We start from the raw sequence: 24,198 nt of genomic DNA on the forward strand, positions 1-24,198 counted from the left end.
TCGTGCCCGACTCTGAGCGACCCCATGGACTGTAGCCTACCAGGCTCCTCCATCCATGGAATTTTCCAGGCAAGAGTACTGGAGTGGGGTGCCATTGCCTTCTCTAATGAACCTCATTATGGGAGTTCTAAAGAAATGTCATTTAACAATTAAAAGCAGTGCATTTAATGTCATTAAAAGATTGAAGGCAGAAGGAGAAGGGGATGACAGAGGATGAGATAGTTGGATGGCATCATTGACTCAATGGACATGAGTTTGGGTAAACTCCTCCAGAGTTGGTGATGGATAAGGAGGCCTGGCATGCTGCAGTCCATGGGATCACAAAGAGTCGGACATGATTAAGCAACTGAACTGAATATAAATCGACAATACCAATAATTTAAAGAATGTAGTGTTTAATGGAATGATAAAACTTTTTATATTTTTAATACCTGAATTACTGAACTTACCAGAAAAGTCTTACACTCATATATGAAGAACCTGAAAATACATAACAAATTATTTTTAAGTACTCCAATCCAGAGTAAAAAGACAAAAAGAAATTAGAATTAGAGCAAAAATCAATGAAATTGACAACAGGAAATCAGTAGGAAAAAATATATCAATGAAACCAAAAGCTAGTTATTTGAAAGGGTAATAAAATCAATAGCCTCTAGCCAGGCTAACTAAAAAAATAAAAATAAGTGACAAGGGACACAAATTACTAATCCCAGAAACGAAAGGGGGCATCATTGCAGAACCTTTCAACATGAAAAGAATAATAAAAAGTACTATGAATAACCCTGTGCCAGCAAAGTTGATAACCTGCATGAAATAGACCAATTCCTTCAAAGAAACAGTTTGCCAAAACTCAAGCAGGAAGAAGTAGACAATCTGAATAGGCTCATTTCTATTAAAGAAATTGGATAAACAAATAGTAAGTCTCCAGAAGAAAAGGCACCAGGCACCACGCAGTGTGGGTGGCGACCTTAGTTCCCACACCAGGGACGGAACCCGCATCCCCTGCGTTGGAGGGTGGACTCTCAACCCCTGGGCCACCAGGGAATTCCCCAGTGGAAATTTTAAATGTAGGATCTGATCAGTATTGAACTAGATGCAGGTTTTCTCCAATTATCATTCTTTCTTTCCTTAACAGCCTTGACTGCACTTAATATTACTGCATCAGTAGCAGTAATAGGTTCAAAGTGATCTCACATGCTGAGCATAATTACAGTTTTAGATATCAAGTAAAGTATTATTTTTTAAATGTTGAAAATGTCTGGAATAATGTTGGCATTGTCCGCTCATGACAAGATAGAATGAAAGGGAACTAATTTACACTTCTCCCTGAAAAAGAATATGTGTATGTGTCTGTGTGTGTCCGTGTGTGTGTGTCTGTGTGTGTGTCTCTGTGTCTCTCTGTGTGTCTGTGTGCACATGTGGGTGTGTTTGTATCTGTGTGTGTGTGTGCACGTGTGTGTCTGTGTGTCTCTGGGTGTGTGCACATATGTCTCTGTGTGTCTGTGTGTGTGTCTGTGTGTGTGCACGAGTGTGTATCTGTGTTTGTGTGCACATGTGTGTCTGTGTGTCTCTGTGTGTGTCTTTGTGTGCAGGTATGTGTCTCTGTGTGTTTCTGTGTGTGTCTCTGTGTTTATGTCTGTGTGTGCACATGTGTGTGTCTGTGTGTGTGTCTCTGTTTGTGTCTGTGTGTGCACATGTGTGTATGTCTCTGTGTGTCTCTGTGTGTGTGCACATGTGTGTGTCTGTGTGTATGTCTGTGTCTCTGTGTGTCTGTGTGTGTGCATGAGTGTGTATATCTGTGTTTGTGTGCACATGTGTGTATCTGTGTGTATCTGTGTGCACACGTGTGTGGGTGTGTCTCTGTGTTTGTGTGTGTCTGTGTGTGCACATGTGTGTGTCTCTCTGTGTGTCTTTGTGTGCACGTGTGTTTGTATCTGTGTGTGCACGTGTGTGTCAGTGTGTGCACGTGTCTGTGTACCTGTGTGTGTGTGTGCACATGTGTGTCTCTGTGTGTGTTTGTGTGTCTCTGTGCACGTGTGTGTGTATCTGTGTGTGTGTGCATGTGTGTGTGTGTCTGTGTGTCTTTGTGTGCACGTGTGTGTATCTGTGTGCACATGTGTGTGTCTGTGTGCATGTGTGTGTGTATCTCTGCGTGTGTGTCTGTGTGTGTCTGTGTGTCTGTGTGTGTGTCAGTGTGTGCACATGTCTGTGTATCTGTGTGTGTGCACATGTGTGTCTCTGTGTGTGTCCGTGTGTGTGCACATGTGTGTGTGTGTCTCAGTGTGTGCGTGCACATGTATGTGTGTGTATCTCTATGTGTGTCTGTGTCTGTGTGTTGGTAACAAGGTTTCAGACCCTGGATGTCAGGCCTCCCGGGTGATCCCTGCAGAGGGCTCTTGGGCGGCCCTGCAGGGAGGGAGAAACCCCGAGGGGCCGGGCAGTCTCCCCGAGGTGAGGGGACAGAATGGAGTGTGGAAGGCGGAGACCAGAGTCCACCAAGCAGGTGCGGGGGGAAGGGTGGTCTCCGGGGAGCTGCAGGTGGTCCCTCCCCGGATCTTCAACTGAGGAGACTGTGCATGAGAAGGAGCAGCCCACGGCCAGGACAAGAGCCTCAGGTTAGAGGGAACGCTGCTTGTAGCTCACACGGGAGTGGGAAGAGAAAACAAAATTAACAGTTTAAATGCAGACCGCAAAAGGATCAAACTATTCTCAAGTAGCGCGACCTAGATGCACCCAGAACAAAGCTAAAAAAGACCGCAAATGCATCTGTGTTTGTCAAGCAGCCAGCAGGACAAAACCACAATATGCCTAGTAAAAAATTATGAGGAATACGTGCAGAAGGCGCACCTAGAGTGAGACTGCACGAAAGCAGGAGGAAATTCAGTCAATAGAAACAGACTTGGAAGTGACACAGATGAGGGGCTTCCCTGGGAGTCCAGTGGTTAAAAGTCTGCCTGGCAACAGTCCCCACTCTAAAGGAATTTCTCTTACTTTGATAAGCAAGTACAGAATTAACTGTGATAACAGTATGAGAGGGTTTTATGGATATGAAGAAAATGCTATGGGGGGCAAAGAAAATATTTGTTTTATTTTCAGATTAGAGGAAAATTTCATAGAGGAGGCAATGTGTAATCTGGAATGAAGTGTTCCTGGTGGTGTTGCTGTGGTAACAAATTACCCCCATTCCTGGTGGTTTAAAACAACCATTTTATTCTGCTCATATATTCTCTGGGTCAAGACTCCAGACAGGGCACAATAGGAATGATAGTCATCTGCATTCCATAATATCTAAGACTCAAAGGTTGGGAGCTTGATAGCTAGAGGCAAGGATCGTTTCAGGGTGTCTTCAGTCTCCTGACACTCGATGTCTGTCACCTGGACTCAGCTGGGGCAGTCAATTTGAACAGCCGTACTTGGCTTCTCCACGTCATCCGGTTTTCTTACAGCACTGAGATCTTAGGATAATCAGACGTTTTACATGGCAGCGTAGAGATCTGAAAGAGTCTCTAGCAAGCCAGATAGGAGTTGCAGTGACATCTGTGCTCTAACCTCAGAGGTCACACACTCACTTCCACTGCATTCTGTTGGTCATTAGTCAAGTCAAACCAGATTCAAAGAGAGGAAATGAAGCTCCACTCCTGGATAGGGAGCAGCGGTATTCCGGAAGAGCATTTGAGATGAGTAATATTGTTTCAAGAATCTTTAGAAGATACACTTTGGCACATGAAAGATTCTTATTATTTGGGAACCAAATGAAAATGTATAGGCATGATTTAGGAATAGTAAACAAAGCTATACAGTGAGAGCATGGTGAGACATCTCCCAGCATGATGTATAGCCAGAAATTGGGACAAATTTTGAAGGGCCTTTAATTTTCATGTTGAAGAGATTAGACTTTAATTTACAGGCATTCTGGAACCCTGAAATTGTTTTTATTCTTAAACTAGAGGATTGGCATGAGTTAATCTTGTATTTTACAGAGATGACCCAGGTATGGGGCTGTTTGTATAGACGCAAATGTTAATAGTGTCAGTAGAGAATAGGAAAGATTATACTAAGTGGTGAGAATATAAGTGAAAATAAAGAGATATGAGATATATTCTGGAGATGGAATTATGACTATAATTCATGTAGTCATAAGCAAGGAAGAGAAAAGAAGACATCAAAGATGAAATAAACGAGAGTGCCCAGAGCCTGTCTGCTTTGTCTGGCACGCATTCCTCTGGGCCTGAGATGCTCTACGGATGAAGGCCCCGGGGTGCTCTCCGTCAAGGCCAGGGATCTCAGCGCCAGTCTTGCCCGTGCCTGTGGATCTGTGGTGGTGGGCACGGTCTTCGTCTCTCCTGTGCTCTGCTGACAGTTCTGGAGGTGTCACAGAGCGGAGGCTGAGGGTGAAAGCAGCGGAGGCGTCAGGTTTCCAAGGCAAATGCGACGCGTCAGTAGGCTGTTTACTTGACGTTCTCACTTAAATGTATGTACATTGGCACTGAGCTTTCTGAGCAAATGCATGCAGTTTAATTTTTCTTCCCAGTAAGAGTACTGTAGTCAGAATACCGTTTTCTTTTTTAATGACTGGTTTTTCTGTGTCCTGTTAGATTTTTAAAGAGAGTCACGCTCCCTCTTACCAACTCCTGAGACATTATCAATTAACCACACACAGCCCATCGAACAGAGCATAGCTGTAATTAAACTAAATTACTATGCAGTAGCTTTCATTACACAAGGACACAGTTTTTATTAGGACCATAGAGAGAGTTTAATTACATGTCTAGACACCCCTTGAATTCATGGCAGCGGTGTTATCTTTGTCTATTTGAAAGAGAATTTGAGCTTTTGGTGATTGCATTTTTTGAAAGACCAAATGTTAAGATAAGTTTGGGAGTTTTTTCTTTTTTCTTTTAATTCCACATTCTACTTCAATGCATGATTGATTTAAGAACCATTTTTACATCTGTGGATGTAAATGTTTCCCAAGAAAAGTGCACAGAATTTCACTCTTTGTCATATTTGATATACGTTTCATTGCATCCAAAAGCTTTAATTTTCAAATACGTCCCAGATTTTCTCTCTTACCTTATTATGCATAAATCATGTACTGTAGTCTGAAGCATAGACATCTCATCCTAATATTCCCAGCTTCTCCATGCCCGTGAAGAAGCTCTGCTCTTTGCCGGAGGACGGCGTGCCCTTGACACGTACCCCCACCCTCCCAGTCAGCGTCTCTGCACAGGATGCAGAGTCCATCTGTGTATGGCTCCCAAGCCCCTGCGCGGCCGGAGCGTGCAGATCCAGGCATCCCTTTGCTCCTTTTGTGCTCCAGCCTGACCTTTCCTCTCTCATTACAAAAGCACATTTGCAGCTTCCTTCTCCGTAACTGCAGATCATTTCTGGACCTTTTCCCAAGCTATTCATTGTCTCCTGAGTATCACCTCTTTTAATTGGTTAAACCATTTCCATTGCCTCCATTCCTAAAAACTTCATCTTTCCTGAAATCTGACCATATACATCGGAAATAAGAGAATGGAATTATCACAGGCTTATCCTTCCTAAGCAATCTCAAAAGTTCGCTCACAAGATGCACTTGCTCTGACTTTGTATACAAATACAGTTTAGACACTGATTTATTTGTAGATTTATTTATTTATTTGTATTTGTATTTATTTATGTGTTTATTTATTTGTAGATTACATTAAAACATTATTTTAGTTTTCTTTATATTTTTGTATTCTGCTCAGTTCAGTTCAGTTCAGTCACTCAGTCGTGTCCGATTCTTTGTGACCCCATGAATCGCAGCACGCCAGGTCTCCCTGTCCATCACCAACTCCCGGAGTTCACTCAGACTCATGTCTATCGAGTCAGTGATGCCATCCTGCCATCTCATCCTCTGTTGTCCCCTTCTCCTCCTGCCCCCAATCCCTCCCAGCATCAGAGTCTTTTCCAATGAGTCAACTCTTCTCATGAGGTGGCCAAAGTACTGGAGTTCCAGCTTCAGCATCAGTCCTTCCAAAGAAATCCCAGGGCTGATCTCCTTCAGAATGGACTGGTTGGACCTCCTTGCAGTCCAAGGGACTCTCAAGAGTCTTCTCCAACACCACAGTTCAAAAGCATCAATTCTTTGGCACTCAGCCTTCTTCCCAGTCCAACTCTCACATCCATACATGACCACTGGAAAAACCATAGCCTTGACTAGATGGACATGTCTATAGGAAACAATTTATTTATTGTTCATTCAAAAGTATTGATTGAGTGCACATTTAGCATAGGCACTGTACAGAAAACTAGGTATCTGGGGATCCAGGTAAAAATGTCCTCGTCTTTATGGAGTTTTCAGTCTAGCAAGGGAGATGTTCCTTAACATAAAGCTTGCAGAGAAACAGACATGATGTAAAGAAATATAGAAAGCATCCTGAGAGCATATAAGAGCGTGTGTGTAAGAGAGCATGTTAATCTGGTAGCCTCCCGGAGGACCTGAGTGATAGGTGAGGATGAGGATGAGGAGAGCTGGCCTAGTCCTGAGAGTTCTGTGCTGAAAGCGGGACGAGAGGGAGAGTGGGGAGAAGACGCAGCTGGTGAGGCGCTGCCGGGGCACCTGCGGGGAGGGGGAGTGAGGGCCTGCAGCAGCCGCAGGGGTGGCGCCGGATGACCCCCAAGTCCCCGGAGAGGGGGCCACGAGCAAACAGCAGGCTTTGAGGCGAGGTGGCCTGTCCACGGCAGTGTGATTCGTCATAGCTGCTCGTGGTGTGATGACTGGGAGAAACATAGTGAGGAGGCTCCAGATCCTAACTGCTGCACACTTTGTGCCTTTTCTAATGTCCAAACATTCTTACATTAACTATGAACACATATATAGCAATCTCAGTCCTTGTTTTACTTAGACTTGTTTCAAAGGTGAAGAAGGCTAATATATAACATATTCAATTTCTCTGTAATTTATATTTTATCTTCTTGGGAAGAGACGTTGTGGTAAATTAAATGAAAAATAAAGCTATTAAAGTGGAAAAAGAATTTTTTAAAAAGCAAGGAGAAGGAAAAGTAAATAGTGTGAATTAGGGTAGTTATTGCATTGAAGCTGCTTTGTCATCGAGCTGCTTGGCAGCCAAAACTGAAGGAAATGGAATGAAATAAAAAGCAAGTGTTTCCTGATCAAAGTATCCTTTGATACTTCAGAAAAGAGAAAGTATTCCAAATCTCAAAGGATTTCTAAATGTATTTTATAAGAGACATAAAAGAACAATGATAGAGTCCCAGTAACTACTGCTTGTTTATGAAGTAGAATATCTGCTCCATGCTAAGGGCTTCTCACCACAGCCGGCAGAGTGGACATTGCAGATGAGAAAACAGAGATTTAGAGGGCTGGCAAATTGTTTACGGACACACAGATAATAAACAGTATACTTGGTGTATATGGCCCCAGAGCACCTCTCATGATGCTACTCCTTAACAACCATTTCAAAAGCAATATCTCAAAACTTTATACGCCTTATTTCTTGTATTACCCTTGATCAAAACCAACAGTGTGATATTAAAACAGAATTCAGCTAAGATATGCCTTTGGTACCAAGGCATTAAATTTATTATTATAAGATCCTTAAAAAGTATCTGTTTCCTATTTTGATTAGTCTACAGATAAAATTATACTTGTCATTTAATGCTTTCTTTCTAAAAAGAGAATGCACTTTCCAAAAATTGAGCCCATAAATTAGTTGTGTGCTTCTCTGCCTCTGAGGCTGTCTGTTTCTCCTCTTCCTTCTTCTTTTTAATTCCACAGTTTTAATTAAATTCATCCACATGTGGTTATTTGCTCTTCCAGTTTCTTTGTTAAAAGTTACCGTTACTCAAGATAAACTTCAGTAATTAGGTGCTACAATTTTTGTCAGATTCATTATTTCTTCCTATTAAATTGTTGGATTTATATAGAATACATTGTAGGTCTTCTCCCAAACTATTGTTCAGATTTTCAATATGTTTCCTTGCTTGTCCTTGATTTACTTTAATTGCTATTACCTCTAACACTTGGTTTATTCTAGAATGGGCTTCCCTTACGGCTTATTCTAGAATATCCAATAATCTTACTTTTTAGTTTTTCTAATCCTCTTGTCTATTTATGTTGAATCTCCATGATTTAAATAATCTGCAGCTAAAACACACAATACCTTGATAAGGTCTATTTCTTTGTGCTTTCAGTTCAGTTCAGTCGCTTGGTCATATCTGACTCTTTGCGACCCCATGAATTGCATTACGCCAGGCCTCCCTGTCCATCACCAACTCCCGGAGTTCACCCAAACTCATGTGCATCGAGTCGGTGATGCCATCCAACCATCTCATCCTCTGTCATCCCCTTCTCCTCCTGCCCCCAATCCCTCCCAGCATCAGGGTCTTTTCCAATGAGTCAGCTCTTCGCATGAGGTGACCAAAGTACTGGAGTTCCAGCCTCAGCATCAGTCCTTCCAATGAACACCCAGGACTGGTCTCCTTTAGGATGGACGGGTTGGATCTCCTTGCAGTCCAAGGGACTCTCAAGAGTCTTCTCCAACACCACAGTTCAAAAGCATCAATTCTTTGGCGCTCAGCTTTCTTCACAGTCCAACTCTCACATCCATACATGACCACAGGAAAAACCATAGCCTTGACTAGATGAACCTTTGTTGGCAAAGTAATATCTCTGCTTTTTAATGTGCTATCTTGGTCAGTCATAACTTTCCTTCCAAGGAGCAAGCATCCTTTAATTTCATGGCTGCAATTACCATCTACAGTGATTTTGGAGCCCCCCAAAATAAAGTCTGACACTGTTTCCACTGTTTCCCCATCTATTTGCCATGAAGTGATGGACCAGATGCCATGACCATTGTTTTCTGAATGTTGAGCTTTAAGCCAACTTTTTCACTCTCCACTTTCACTTTCATCAAGAGGCTTTTGAGTTCCTCTTCACTTTCTGCCATAAGGGTGGTGTCATCTGCATATCTGAGGTTATTGAGATTTCTCCCGGCAATCTTGATTCCAGCTTGTGCTTCATCCAGCCCAGTGTTTCTCATGATGTACTCTGCATATAAGTTAAATAAGCAGGGTGACAATATACAGCCTTGACGTACTCCTTTTCCTGTTTGGAACCAGTCTGTTGTTCCATGTCCAGTTCTAACTATTGCTTCCTGACCTGCATGTAGGTTTCTCAAGAGCCAGGTCAGGTGGTCTGGTATTCCCATCTCTTTCAGAATTTTCCACAGTTTATTGTGATCCACACAGTCAAAGACTTTGGCATAGTCAATAAAGCAGAAATAGATGTTTTTCTGGAACCCTCTTGCTTTTTCAATGTTCAAGCTGGTTTTAGAAAAGGCAGAGGAACCAGAGATCAAATTACCAACATCCACTGGATCATCTTTGTGCTTAGGTATTTCTTAATCAGTTCTATGTCATTCATATGATATGGTGAAATGTCTTAATGCATTTTCCTATGAGTACACACTTTTGAGAAGCATTTTTCACTGTTAATATACTTTTCTTCCCCACTTTTCCATGTGCAGGGATCTCGATGTATCAAAATAAGATTAGGATTTGCTGAGATTAGAAGTGTATATTTATTTAAAAGCTAGTTTGAAAATAAGGAGCAGTGTTCCTATTATTCAGCTCTTTGTTGTTGTTCAGTCGTTCAGTTGTATCTGATGCTTTGTGACCCCATGAACTACAACACACCAGGCTTCCCTGTCCTTCACTGTCTTCTGGAACTTGCTCAAACTCATGTCCATTGAGTCGGTGATGCCATCCAACCATCTCATCCTTGGTCGTCTCCTTCTCCTCCTGCCTTCAATCTTTCCAGCATCAGGGTCTTTTCCGATGAGTCGGCTCTTCTCATCAGGTGGCCAAAGTATTGGAGCTTCAGCATCAGTCCTTCCAACAAATATTCAGGGTTGGCTTTATGACTTCTGATGCTATAAAACAGAATTTTTCAAAGATATTCTAGGGATTTTTTGAGGGTCACTGAAACCCCTTTCAGAGGGTCTGTGAAGTCAAAACCATTTCATCATAATATGAAAGCATTTCTCCTTACTTTCCAATAGTCATGTATGAATGTGAGAGTTGAACCATAAAGAAAGCTGAGCACCAAAGAATTAATGCTTTTAAACTATGATGCTGGAGAAGACTCTTGAGAGTCCCTTGGACTGCAAGGAGATCCAACCAGTCCATCCTAAAGGAAATCAACCCTGAATATTCACTGCAAGAACTGATGCTGAAACGGAAGCTCTAATACTTTGGCCAAGAGCCAACTCATTGGAAAAGACCCTGATGCTGGGAAGGGTTGAGGGCAGAAGGAGAAGGGGACAGCAGAGGATGAAACGGTTGGATGGCATCGCCAACTCAGTGGACATGAGTTTGAGCAGGCTCTGGGAAATAGTGAAGGACAGGGAAGCCTGGTGTGCTGCCGTTCATAGGGTCACAAAAAGCCGGACACAACTTGGGGACTGAACAACAACAACATGGGATGTGATTTTACGATAGAGAAAGAAGTGCACATGAGAATCCAGCTGTTTCTGTAAAACCAGAAATGAAAGAAATTTGTAAAACTTTAAAACAGTGGTATAGTACTCACTAGTTTCTTGCCTTAGAAAATAGTTATTTATATTTTAAAATGTGTATATTGTCATGAGTTTATTGTTTTATTTTTAAATTAAAAGTAATTTTTTTATTTCTCAGTTTTAACTGCTTGCACAGTAACTAAGTGTTAGGTAGAGCTCACATAAACAAAAGCTCTATGAGGTTCTTAAAATTTTAGCTGTAAAGAAGTTCTGAGACCAGAAAGTCTGAGAACCGGTGCTCCAGAAGCATGGCTGCTTCCGATGACTGTGTCTCCTTGGGGGAAGCAGAAGATCATACTCCATGTTTGCCATCTTCCTGGCTTCCCAACTGGAAATAATGTAAAGGTTAAAAGTAGTAACTATTGATCAAAGGCAATCAGTGGGTCTAAGCAAAAATAAAACTGCCATTTTGTCAATAAAGTCTCCCACATGTGTGGATGATTATACCATGAGTATTAATAGTCTTTCTACACCAAGTCCCTTACAGCAAATGATCCTTGCCTCTGTCTTTAAAAGTCAGGATCAGGATGTTGGCATTCATTCTGTTATTTGCTTTTCAGTTTGTTCCTCTGGTAGTGCATGAGTCCTAGATCTATTATTTTCTATAAAACTTTTCTTCTCTTATCTGTCTAGCTCTCCTTTTGGAGTGCCAAATAATGTTTTGTTTGTTTTGTCTTGCTTTTTCTAAATTTGCACTTAAAACACATAACCACCATTTTTGTTCAAGAAAGCCAGAACAACATTTAATGAAAATATTTCTATAATTAGTGCTTTTCTGACCCAACATTCGTCCCATCCTCTCGTTTGCTGTTACTGTGCCACTGTTTTCAGTGTCCTTTTCTTCCCCAAGCTATGGAGCCTCTAAACTGGGTTAGAAAATCAGTGTTTTCTCTTGATCTGTGCAATTCTTAGACATGTTCCAAAGCTATTGTATGAGACACTCACATCTCTGCCTTTCACACTCTAGGTATACAGGATATAGCATGTTCCTTCTCAGGGGTACGGTGTTTTCTTCCAGGGTATGATCTGAGGCTGAATGTAGTCTTCTATCACTCCTTCCCCGCCCCCCACCCTTACTAAACACCTTGTCTCTCCTCCAGCACTCTCCCCTGCTCTCCTTCATTTTATTTCCGTCTCATCCCCACACTACACAGCCAAGCACTAAGTGGTCCTTGAGCTCCTGCTTGGGAATCCTGCATGGTCGGGTGCCCAGACCTGAACCCACTACTACAACGTCCAGTTGGGACCTTGTAGGGATCTTGTAGCCTCTTTATCTTTCAGTATTCTCATTTGCAGAACAAAAATTATGTGCTTCCATCATAAAGCTGCTGTGAAGTTTAAGTAAGCTAAGAGATCCAAAGGTGTTTATAATGGTGCTTGGAATGTATACTAAGTGTTTAGGACACGAATGGCAATATTGTTCTCATTCATTTGCTCAGTCATGTCCGACTCTTTGCCACCCCATGGACTGCAGGACTCCAGGCCTCCCTGTCCATCACCTACTCCCAGAGTTCACGCAAACTCATGTGCATCGAGTCAGTGATGCCATCCAGCCATCTCATCCTATGTTGTCCCCTTCTCCTCCTGCCCCCAATCCCTCCCAGCATCAGGGTCTTTTCCAATGAATCAACTCTTCGCATGAGGTGGCCAAAGTATTGGAGTTTCAGCTTCAGCATCAGTCCTTCCAATGAACACCCAGGACTGGTCTCCTTTAGGATGGACGGGTTGGATCTCCTTGCAGTCCAAGGGACTCTCAAGAGTCTTCTCCAACACCACAGTTCAAAAGCATCAAGTCTTTGGCGCTCAGCCTTCTTCACAGTCCAACTCTCACATCCATACATGACCACTGAAAAAACCATAGCCTTGACTAACCTTTGTCCGCAAAATAATGTCTCTGCTTTTGAATATGCTATCTAGGTTGGTCATAACTTTCCTTCCAAGGAGTAAGTGTCTTTTAATTTTATGGCTTCAATCACCATTGATTAGACATGTACAAAAGCCAAACTTTATTTTTTCTCACTGTTGCTCTGACAGATAACCCTGTAAATCCAGTCTCCTCCTCAGTGAATAAAATTTCAGGCCATGCCCTATTTTTTCCAGTCCCCTTTGGATAGGAAAAGACCAAAATTTTATTTTTTCCTTTTTAAATTTTTTTATTTTAATCAAGTATAGTTGTCAAGTGGGCCTTAGAAAGCATCACTATGAACAAAGTTAGTGGAGGTGATGCAATTCCAGTTGAGCTATTCCAAATCCTGAAAGATGATGCTATGAAAGTGCTGCACTCAATATGCCAGCAAATTTGGAAAACTCAGCAGTGGCCACAGGACTGAAAAGGTCAGTTTTCATTCCAATCCCAAAGAAAGGCAATGCCAAAGAATGCTCAAACTACCGCACAATTGCACTCATCTCACACACTAGTAAAGTAATGCTTAAAATTCTCCAAGCCAGGCTTCAGCAATATGTGAACTGTGAACTTCTTGATGTTCAAGCTGGTTTTAGAAAAGGCAGAGGAACCAGACTCAAATTGCCAACATCCGCTGGATCATGGAAAAAGCAAGAGAGTTCCAGAAAAGCATCTATTTCTGCTTTATTGACTATGCCAAAGCCTTTGACTGTGTGGATCACAATAAACTGTGGAAAATTCTGAAAGAGATGGGAATACCAGACCACCTGACCTGCCTCTTGAGAAATCTATATGCAGGTCAGGAAGCAACAGTTAGAACTGGGCATGGAACAACAGACTGGTTCCAAATAGGAAAAGGAGTACGTCAGGGCTGTATATTGTCACCCTGTTTATTTAACTTATATGCAGAGTACATCATGAGAAACGCTGGACTGGAAGAAACACAAGCTGGAATCAAGATTGCCAGGAGAAATCTCAATAACCTCAGATATGCAGATGACACCACCCTTATGGCAGAAACTGAAGAGGAACTCAAAAGCCTCTTGATGAAAGTGAAAGTGGAGAGTGAAAAAGCTGACTTAAAGCTCAACATTCAGAAAACTAAGATCATGGCATCTGGTCCCATCACTTCATGGCAAATAGATGGGGAAACAGTGGACACAGTGTCAGACTTTATTTTTCTGGGCTCCAAAATCACTGCAGATGGTGACTGCAGCCATGAAATTAAAAGACGCTTACTCCTTGGAAGGAAAGTTTTGACCAACCTAGACAGCATATTCAAAAGCAGAGACATTACTTTGCCAACAAAGGTTCATCTAGTCAAGGCTATGGTTTTTCCTGTGGTCATGTATGGATGTGAGAGTTGGACTGGAAAGAAGGCTGAGCGCCGAAGAATTGATGCTTTTGAACTGTGGTGTTGGAGAAGACTCTTGAGAGTCCCTTGGACTGCAAGGAGATCCAACCAGTCCATTCTGAAGGACATCAGCCCTGGGATTTCTTTGGAAGGAATGATGCTAAAGCTGAAACTCCAGTACTTTGGCCACCTCATGTGAAGAGTTGACTCATTGGAAAAGACTCTGATGCTGGGAGGGATTGGGGGCAAGAGGAGAAGGGGACGACAGAGGATGAGATGGCTGGATGGCATCACCGACTCGATGGACATGAGTCTGAGTGAACTCCGGGAGTTGGTGATGGACAGGGAGGCCTGGTGTGCTGTGATTCATGGGGTCGCAAAGAGTCGGACACGACTGAGCAACTGATCTGATCTGATCTGATCTGTTAGTTGATTTACAATGTTGTGTTGCTTTCTGCTGTCCAGGAAAGTGATTCAGAATATAAAAAAATGATTCTTATTTATATTCTTTTCCATTGTTGTTTATCACAGGATACTGGATGCAGTTCCCTGTCGTGTGCAGTAGGACCTTGTCTATCCATTCTGTGTGTAGTACTTCGCATCTGCTGATGCCAAACTCCTGGTCCATCCCTCACCCCCCTCCTTGACAGTCACAGATCTTTTCTCTCTATCTGTGAGTTTGTTTCTAATTCCTGCATAAGCTCATTTGTGTCATCATCTAGATTCCACATATAAGTGATATCGTATGGTTTTGTCTGTGTCTTTCTGACTTCCCTCACTGGTATGACAGTCTCTAGTTGCACCCACGCTGTGCGGATGGCCTTGTTTCGTTCGTTAGTGGCTCAGTAGTGTTGCTTTGTGTGTGTTTGACGTCTTCCTGTCCATTTACCTGTTAGTGGACACTCAGGTTGTTTCCGTGGTGTGGCTATTGTGCTATGAACACAAGGGTGCACGTATCATTTTTCATTGTAGTTTTGTCCAGATATATGCCCAGGAATAGACTGCAGATCGTATGGTAATTCCAGTTTTAGTTTTTGAAGAACCTTCATAGTGTTATCCATAGTAGCTACACCAGTTTACATTCCCACCAACAGTGTAAGAGGGTTCCCTTTTCTCCACACCCTCTTCAGCATTTGTCATTTGTAGACATTTTAATGGCAGCCATTCTGACTGGTGTGAAGTGGGACATCATTGTAGTTTTGAGTTGCAGTTCTCTAATAATTAGCGATTATTGAGCATCTTTTCAAGAAAAGACCAAAATCTTAGACTCACCCAGTTTTAAATGTCTTGCCTCCCCCACACTGGGATCTGTAATTCATAAACATAGTGGTAGGGACTCCTGTTGGTTTCTGCTTTTCTTCTTCCTCTTTTCCAACCAGCTAGATGCTGATTGTGGTTCTTCCAGGCTTGGGCTGTGAAGGCGATGATAAGGAACAGCATAGGAAATAGGGGATTAAAGCTTGGTCTTCCCTGGGCTGGTACTGGTTAGCTGGCACAGTGATCTCTGGTTGTGGCAGGTTACAAATGCCTGTTGTCTGCCCCTGTGGGACATCTTTGATGGCTCTGCAGGGACTCTTTGCAGGACAATTCTCTCCTCGGGTTCGGCTTTCTGTGATGCCGAGATGAGGTGGCATCACCCCCACGGGAGGCACTCCAGCAGAAGGACCTACTCGGGGGACCCGTGTCCAGTGCCCTTCTGCACAGTCCACTCCGGGTCCGTGAGAAACATGCTTCTCTGTCCAGCTGTCAGGTGAGGCCAGCTGAGTCTCACTGAGACGCTGTCCCCTCAGTCACCTGCTCCAGCTGTTTACGTTTTTCATGAGTGAGCCAGGTATCAGTCCGTTTCCTCAGACCACTAAGTGACACATGTCAGGTGACCTTGAAGCTTTTTATCCCCTTTTACTTGGCTTGAGTAGAAAGAAAGAACGACCTCCTCCCTTCCTCTATGCCAAAGGAAAGGAGAAAAGCTACAGCACCTTGGCAACTTTTTCTCTTAACGCAACAGAAAGACAGGCAAAGGATTTGAATAGGCAATTTATAAAAAGGAAAGTGTATAAAGAGAAGCTGGACTATATGAGTAAACAGAAAAAGAGAAATTAAACCAAACTTAAGATATAATTTTTCTATTCCAGTTCAGCAGAAGTTAAAAATATAAATTTGCTATTTAGATATTAGGAAAATGTATACACTTACACTTTTATGTGAGTAAATGTTGTTGGAGTCTTTTAGGAAAGTGATTTTGCAGTACATATTAAAGTTAAAAATCTATATACCTTGTGACCACACCAGACCTGGTTTCAGGTACCTATCCTAGAGAATATCAGCAAAAATGCTCACATTTCCAAGTATTGAAGATTTATTACTGCATTATTTGTAATTTTAAAAAATTTGAATGTCCATCAAAGTGGAAATAGCAAAATAAAAAGTGATATATCCAACAAAGAAGGAACACAAGGGCTAAATAAAATAGGTTGTGGTGACATATGGGAAAGATTTTTAAAGCGTGTTGTTAAAAAAATAAAAGCAGTGTGAAAATTTTTATTAGTGATACATTTATGTAAGAAAATGGAAATATCAGGTATATTTCTTTGTATGCATGTACTCATATTTGTAACTGCACAGAGAAGAGCTCAGACCGTTTCAAACTGATGAATGACTGCTTGTGGGGAGGGTGTAGACGGCCCCTGGAGGAGGAGCAGGGTCAGGTAGAACTTTAACATTCACAACAAGAATGTGCTACATGTGTGATTGCACATGATTTACAAAAGAATTTAAAATATAATAAAACGAATGCTAGAGGTAATCTTTAAGATAATATCAATGATAGCTGGATATACTAATCCTCAAAGAGCCTATGAGAGCATAATTGTCATTAAACAATATTAAAGGTATTTACATTAAACATATTAAAGGTAGTTCTCTATAGTAATTACTCACATCCAAATGTCTGTTCAAACAATAATTATGAAGCCTTTGCTATGGTTGTGAGCTTCTAAGATGATACACAGAATTATGTCTTTCAGATAATAAATCAGACAAATTTCAACACAGGGCATGTTGACTTTATTATTTATAATAATAAGTAGCCAGTTGAGCTGATATGATAATATGCATATGAGAACTGTAACTAATATTCTCTGAGAAGTAAATATTTTATTTGTGGCCATCGCTTCTATATAATTTAAATTGCATTTCATTTTTAGGAAACTATGTATAAGCTATTCTCAAATGACATATAATTTAAAACTCATTCACCTTTATGGTGTTTATTTTTAAATTTTAATATGTGTGTGTTTGAATTATGTAACTTAGTAAAGATTATTATAATTCTGGAAAGATTAAATATAAACGTTGGCCCCATAAATATAATTACATGACTGTTACTTCATTATTGTCCATATTTAGTACCTACATGAAAATGGGATTGTCCATCGTGATCTCAAACCAGAGAATCTTCTCTATGCGACTCCAGCACCAGATGCACCACTCAAAATCGGTAAGGGTGTTTCCTGATGTCTTATCACCCCTGTTCCCAAAGCAGAAGAAATTTATTCCATGGAATTTGTAAATATTGCTCTATCAGGTTTTGTCTCCATTCAGTTTCCTCAAATAACAAAGTCTGTTTCCTAGAATATCAACTTGAATTAATTTGTGCCAGTTGGTACTTTATAGCTGGACACACAAAGGAATCACAGCCCTTGGAAAAGACAGGAACTTCAGGAGGTGACCTTATATTTTGTAGATAAGTTTATTATAGAAGAAAATCACAGATTATGTAACACTTCTTTTTGGTTATCAACTTTTATCACAAGTTAGTTGGAGCTTAATTTTAGCTAATGAAGAACTCTGACACAAAATGCTTAGAACATATCAGTGTACTTTGGCTCTGAGTCATTTGTTTATATGAACAGAGATAAGTTGAGATCTGTATTTCTCAACGTGCACTCCACAGAACACCAGTTCTCAGTGAACGAGGGTGGATGACCCCCTTGGGGGATGAGTATTGGAGGTGCTGGGTTTGGTCAAGCCAGTCAGGGAACGCTGAGTCACAGCTAAGCCAAGCTTTATGTCTGCAGGGCTTTCAGAAAGTTAGAAGTGCTAATGTGTGGGCTTAACATCTATATTAGTGTCTGTAAGGCTCTTCCCAAGCCTTATTTGACTTTGGAAACCTAGATTTGTGTTTTTTTTTTCCCCCAATAAGAACTTGAAGAACTACAGAGATGATTTGGGAAGTTCTGATCTACCCAGAGATATCAGTAAATCAGCATTTTAGAGAAAAATGTATATTAAATTTTACTTTCCTTGTCCCTTACAAAGCAAATCTTTGTTTACAAAAATAATTATAAAATTCATTTTGGATTCTTTGGAGAATCTGTTCTAAATCCTCTGAAGGGCACTACTCTTTTGGTGCTGCCTTTATAACGCTAATCTGATGAGTTCACTGCATTTATGTTAACGTTTTTGAAAATTAAGTTGTACATATCATGGGAAAGCTCAGACAACGTAATGTGCTTTATGAGCCAAGAACCTAAAGGAAAAATGCTGACGTCCTGCTGGGCCGCCGGCCTGTTCTCTCCTGAAAGGCAGCAGGCAGCAGGGAGGCTTCCGTTTGTTGCTTCCTTTAACAGCACTTTCAAAGATTTTATCCTTAAAGAGATTTCTTTAAATGGATGGATAGATACTAATTTAGCAGGGAGAGCCTTCCTTTCTGAAGGACTTCCTGTTGCTTTTTCTGATAAGGATCAGCACCTCCATGGAAATGTGGGTTTATCTTTGAAGTCTAAAATGGCATCAGTTCTGCACCTGCCTCTCTTGAAGAATGCCCTTGAACTGTTTCCTGAGGTTTCTTGGGTGAAAGAGATGTAGCCCAGCAAATAGAGTATAATAGCAACTTTTGATCATGTTTTATCTAGGTAATATTCTGAGAAATAAATAAAAAGGATTTTTGTGCAAAGTTACATGTTCTTCATATGAGAGTAAATTCTTTTTTTTTTTTTTAATTTGAGAGTAAATTCTTATCCATCAAATACACTAAAGAATGAAACCATTTATTTTGAAGCAGAATAAACCTTTTATATTTCTGCTCATTTTCATGACATTTATGAAAGTCTAATTTTTTTATTCTGATTTATTACATGGATTAAAGTTCTGATTTTATTAGTAATCCTATGCTGTCGTTTAGAGTTAGTTTCAAATCTTAGAATTAACATTATACAAAATATATCCATCGCATATATTATTTCCAGAAGAAATAGCTTATTTACTAAAAGTAAGTAATTACAGAGAAAACATAAAATATATATTGGAGTCATGGGGTAAACTTTTTTCCAATTTAACGCCAGACTTAAATTATTATTTAGTTTTTTTAGTTTACTCTCCCAAATGACTGTCCTCTATATCCACCCCAATATCAAATACAGAAACAAACAAGTTTTGTTTTGAATAATAAAATAGTAATCTGTCATCTTATAAAAGCTGAGAAAATACTCATTTCATTAATTTTTTTTCTTGTCTTCTTAGCTGATTTTGGACTCTCCAAAATCGTAGAACATCAAGTACTCATGAAGACAGTATGTGGAACCCCAGGGTACTGCGGTATGTTCTGTAATACTGATTGATATTTTACTTCTTTGTATTCAAAGTCTTAATATCTCTATTTGAGACATAATTTGATATGAGTCTCCATGAGGAAGGTGTTTATAAATGACGCTCAGACCAACTCTTGCTCTGCATGAGGGGTTCAATGATGTTGATTTTAGAGTGCCCCTGCAGGACAGCAGGGAGGTGGGAACCAGGAGAGGAATAGGAGCTCCGCGCCTGGGGACCAGGAGAAGGGACAGGATCCACACCTGGGGACCAGGAGAAGGGACAGGAGCTCTGTACCTGGGGACCAGGAGAAGGGACAGGAGCTCTGCGCCTGGGGACCAGGAGAAGGGACAGGAGCTCTGTGATTGGGGACCAGGAGAAGGGACAGGAGCTCTGCACCTGGGGACCAGGAGAAGGGACAGGAGCTCTGTGATTGGGGACCAGGAGAAGGGACAGGAGCTCTGTGATTGGGGACCAGGAGAAGGGACAGGAGCTCTGCACCTGGGGACCAGGAGAAGGGACAGGAGCTCTGTGCCTGGGGACCAGGAGAAGGGACAGGAGCTCTGTGATTGGGGACCAGGAGAAGGGACAGGAGCTCTGCACCTGGGGACCAGGAGAAGGGACAGGAGCTCTGTGATTGGGGACCAGGAGAAGGGACAGGAGCTCTGTACCTGGGGACCAGGAGAAGGGACAGGAGCTCTGCGCCTGGGGACCAGGAGAAGGGACAGGAGCTCTGTGATTGGGGACCAGGAGAAGGGACAGGAGCTCTGTGCCTGGGGACCAGGAGAAGGGACAGGAGCTTGTGATTGGGGACCAGGAGAAGGGACAGGAGCTCTGCACCTGGGGTCCAGGAGAAGGGACAGGAGCTCTGTGATTGGGGACCAGGAGAAGGGACAGGAGCTCCTGCCTGGGGACCAGGAGAAGGAACAGGAGCTCTGTGATTGGGGACCAGGAGAAGGGACAGGAGCTCTGTGATTGGGGACCAGGAGAAGGGACAGGAGCTTGTGATTGGGGACCAGGAGAAGGGACAGGAGCTCTGCACCTGGGGACCAGGAGAAGGGACAGGAGCTCTGCGATTGGGGACCAGGAGAAGGGACAGGAGCTCTGCGCCTGGGGACCAGGAGAAGGGACAGGAGCTCTGTGATTGGGGACCAGGAGAAGGGACAGGAGCTCTGTGATTGGGGACCAGGAGAAGGGACAGGAGCTTGTGATTGGGGACCAGGAGAAGGGACAGGAGCTCTGCGCCTGGGGACCAGGAGAAGGGACAGGAGCTCTGTGCCTGGGAACAAGGAGAAGGAAGAGGAGCTCCTGCCTGGGGACCAGGAGAAGGGACAGGAGCTCTGTGATTGGGGACCAGGAGAAGAGACAGGAGCTCTGTGATTGGGGACCAGGAGAAGGGACAGGAGCTCTGTGATTGGGGACCAGGAGAAGGGACAGGAGCTTGTGATTGGGGACCAGGAGAAGGGACAGGAGCTTTGTGCCTGGGGACCAGGAGAAGAGACAGGAGCTTGTGATTGGGGACCAGGAGAAGGGACAGGAGCTCTGTGATTGGGGACCAGGAGAAGGGACAGGAGCTTGTGATTGGGGACCAGGAGAAGGGACAGGAGCTCTGCGCCTGGGGACCAGGAGAAGGGACAGGAGCTCTGTGCCTGGGGACCAGGAGAAGAGACAGGAGCTTGTGATTGGGGACCAGGAGAAGGGACAGGAGCTTGTGATTGGGGACCAGGAGAAGGGACAGGAGCTCTGCGCCTGGGGACCAGGAGAAGGGACAGGAGCTCTGTGCCTGGGAACAAGGAGAAGGAAGAGGAGCTCTTGCCTGGGGACCAGGAGAAGGGACAGGAGCTCTGTGATTGGGGACCAGGAGAAGGGACAGGAGCTCTGCACCTGGGGTCCAGGAGAAGGGACAGGAGCTCTGTGATTGGGGACCAGGAGAAGGGACAGGAGCTCCTGCCTGGGGACCAGGAGAAGGAACAGGAGCTCTGCACCTGGGGACCAGGAGAAGGGACAGGAGCTTGTGATTGGGGACCAGGAGAAGGGACAGGAGCTCTGCGCCTGGGGACCAGGAGAAGGGACAGGAGCTCTGTGATTGGGGACCAGGAGAAGTGACAGGAGCTCTGTGCCTGGGAACAAGGAGAAGGAAGAGGAGCTCCTGCCTGGGGACCAGGAGAAGGGACAGGAGCTCTGCGCCTACCTTTCAGGGAGTAGCTGCTCTTATCCTCATTCAGGAGTAGAAACAGACTCTCCAGGGCAAAGAACAGGGAAATACCTTTGTGATTGGGATTAAAGCCATGAACCCTTTGTCACTTTACTCATGTGCTCTTTGTTAGGAAGGTGTGTGAGGAGACGTGTTGTTCATTCCGATGGTGTACAGGACTGCAGGGAGCGAGGGTGGCCCCTGGTTCTCATTGATGGCCTTGGTCTAGCCTCACTAGAAGGGCTGTAGGTGGGGTTTCCCAGCCAGAGGCCCTGGAGATAACACAGTCCGCACATCCTTGCCCATCCTCCCAGCCTCCTGGAATGGGCTGAAGGCACCCTGAGTACAGGCCACAGTCCGGAGACAGAACAATAGCATTTGATCCAAGACAGCATGAAGCTCGCCCCCCTTTTTTTTCTTGATGACTCTCTCAATCTGGCAACAACCTAAATGCCAATAAAGCTTGTAAGAATTTCTCAAGTTTTTCTGACTCATGAATACATCACAAATTAATTAAAATCTGTGTTACAAAGAAAAGAGACAAGATTTCAAGTTACCAGTCGTAAAACTATCTATCATTTTCTCTTAGGACCGTCATTTTTTTATACAAATCTTCCTTCACTTACTCATATGTTCACCTGCTGTATTCAAGTCAGTGCTTGGCACCAGGAAGATGCATTTTCTTGCCCCCTCCCCCACTCCCATGGGCTCAGAATCTGTAAGGAACGAATGTGAAACCAAACACATATACCTTGAGGAATGCCATGTTATGCTTGTGGAAAGGCCATTATGGAAACATAGGAGAAGGGTGGTTTCAGCGTTATCTGTCCTATTCTTCTATGGGATTTATGTTTGTTAGTCACATCATGTCATAAGTAGACACGGAAGAACTACATTACTAACTCATTTTAACAATTTTTGAATTCACAGAAGTCAGACTGGAACAGTGCATTAAGAAAGCCACTGAAAGAAATGCATGATTAAATGTAGGATTCACAGAATGTTAGTGCTAGAAGGAACTTTAATATTCATCTAGTAACATACTCATTTTACTAAGGTCAAAAGAGTATGACTTCCTCAAGATTCCAAGTCTAGTTACTAGAGGACCAGGGATGAGAATCCAGGTATGCAAGATCCTAAAAACAGAATTACAGAAGCGGGTGGAGCTAACCCACTCCAGTGCTCTTGCTGGGGTAATCCCATGGACGGAGGAGTCTGGCAGGCTGTAGTCCATGGGGTCAACAGGAGTCAGACACAGCTGAGCACATACACATCACACTAATCAAAAAAGCAACATAGAAAAACCAATATAGTTTCCCTTCATAGCAGTATATATCATTTACAACTTTCAGTTTAAAATGTTGCTTATTTTAATTTTTGAAACCTCAGAAATGTTGGTCATTGTAAGAAGTGAAAATCCGAACATTGTTGCTCAGTCGCTCAGTCATGTCTGACTCTTTGCCACCCTATGGATGGCAGCCCAGAAAGGCAGGAAATGTCCTCCACCATCTCCCGGAGTTCACTCAGACTCATATATCTCGAGTCGGTGATGCCATCCAACCACCTCATCCTCTGTCGTCCCCTTCTCCTCCCACCTTCAATCTTTCTTAGCATCAGGGTCTTTCCAATGAGTCAGCTTCTCACATCAGGTATCCAAAATATTGGCGCTTCAGCTTCAGCATCAGTCCTTCCCGTGAATATTCGGGGTTGGTCCCCTTCAGGGTGGGCTGGTTGGACCCCTTGCAGTGAATATTCAGGGTTGGTCCCCTCCAGGGTGGCTGGTTGGACCCCTTGCAGTGAATATTCAGGGTTGGTCCCCTCTAGGGTGGGCTGGTTGGACCCCTTGCAGTGAATATTCAGGGTTGGTCCCCTCCAGGGTGGTTGGTTGGACCCCTTGCAGTGAATATTCAGGGTTGGTCCCCTCTAGGGTGGGCTGGTTGGACCCCTTGCAGTGAATATTCAGGGTTGGTCCCCTCCAGGGTGGCTGGTTGGACCTCTTGCAGTGAATATTCAGGGTTGGTCCCCTCTAGGGTGGGCTGGTTGGACCCCTTGCAGTGAATATTCAGGGTTGGTCCCCTCTAGGGTGGGCTGGTTTGAGCCCTTGCAGTGAATATTCAGGGTTGGCCCCCTCTAGGATGGCTGGTTGGACCCCTTGCAGTGAATATTCAGGGTTGGCCCCCTCCAGGGTGGCTGGTTGGACCCCTGCAGTCCAGGGGCTCTGAGGCTCTTCCAGCGCCACAGCTGCCAAGTGTCCATCCTTCGGTGCTCAGCCTCCCTTATGGTCCAACTCGCATATCCGTGCGTAACTACTGAAAAAACCATAGCTTTGACTACATGGATCTTTGTCAGCAAAGTAATGTCTCTGCGTTTTAATACACTGTCTATGTTTGTCATAGCTTTTCTTCCAAGGAGCAAGCATCTTTTAATTTCATGGCTACAGTCACCATCCACTGTGATTTTGGAGCCCAGGAAACTAAAATCTGTCACTATTTCTACTTTCTCCAAACATAAGACAGATGTTGATTTCTCTGATACACTGGAGATCTGGAGGTAGGCGGTCCAGGTGGGTTCCACAGCTATGGCTCTGCAGGTG

General features: G+C 43.2%; 1 protein-coding gene across 1 annotated transcript in view; it reads left to right on the forward strand.

Moving 5' to 3' along the window:
* Positions 1-24,198, forward strand: part of CAMK4 (calcium/calmodulin dependent protein kinase IV) — a gene marked incomplete at its 5' end in the record, with an annotated part of 267,128 nt that overhangs the window by 197,518 nt on the left and 45,412 nt on the right. Inside the window, 2 exons of the mRNA XM_055555476.1 lie at positions 17,231-17,321; positions 19,346-19,420. Coding sequence (XP_055411451.1) covers positions 17,231-17,321; positions 19,346-19,420 — 166 coding nt within the window. The remainder of the gene's footprint in view (positions 1-17,230; positions 17,322-19,345; positions 19,421-24,198) is intronic.

This window comes from Bubalus kerabau, chromosome 1, assembly GCF_029407905.1.
Source record: "Bubalus kerabau isolate K-KA32 ecotype Philippines breed swamp buffalo chromosome 1, PCC_UOA_SB_1v2, whole genome shotgun sequence".
Taxonomy (NCBI): Eukaryota; Metazoa; Chordata; class Mammalia; order Artiodactyla; family Bovidae; genus Bubalus; species Bubalus kerabau.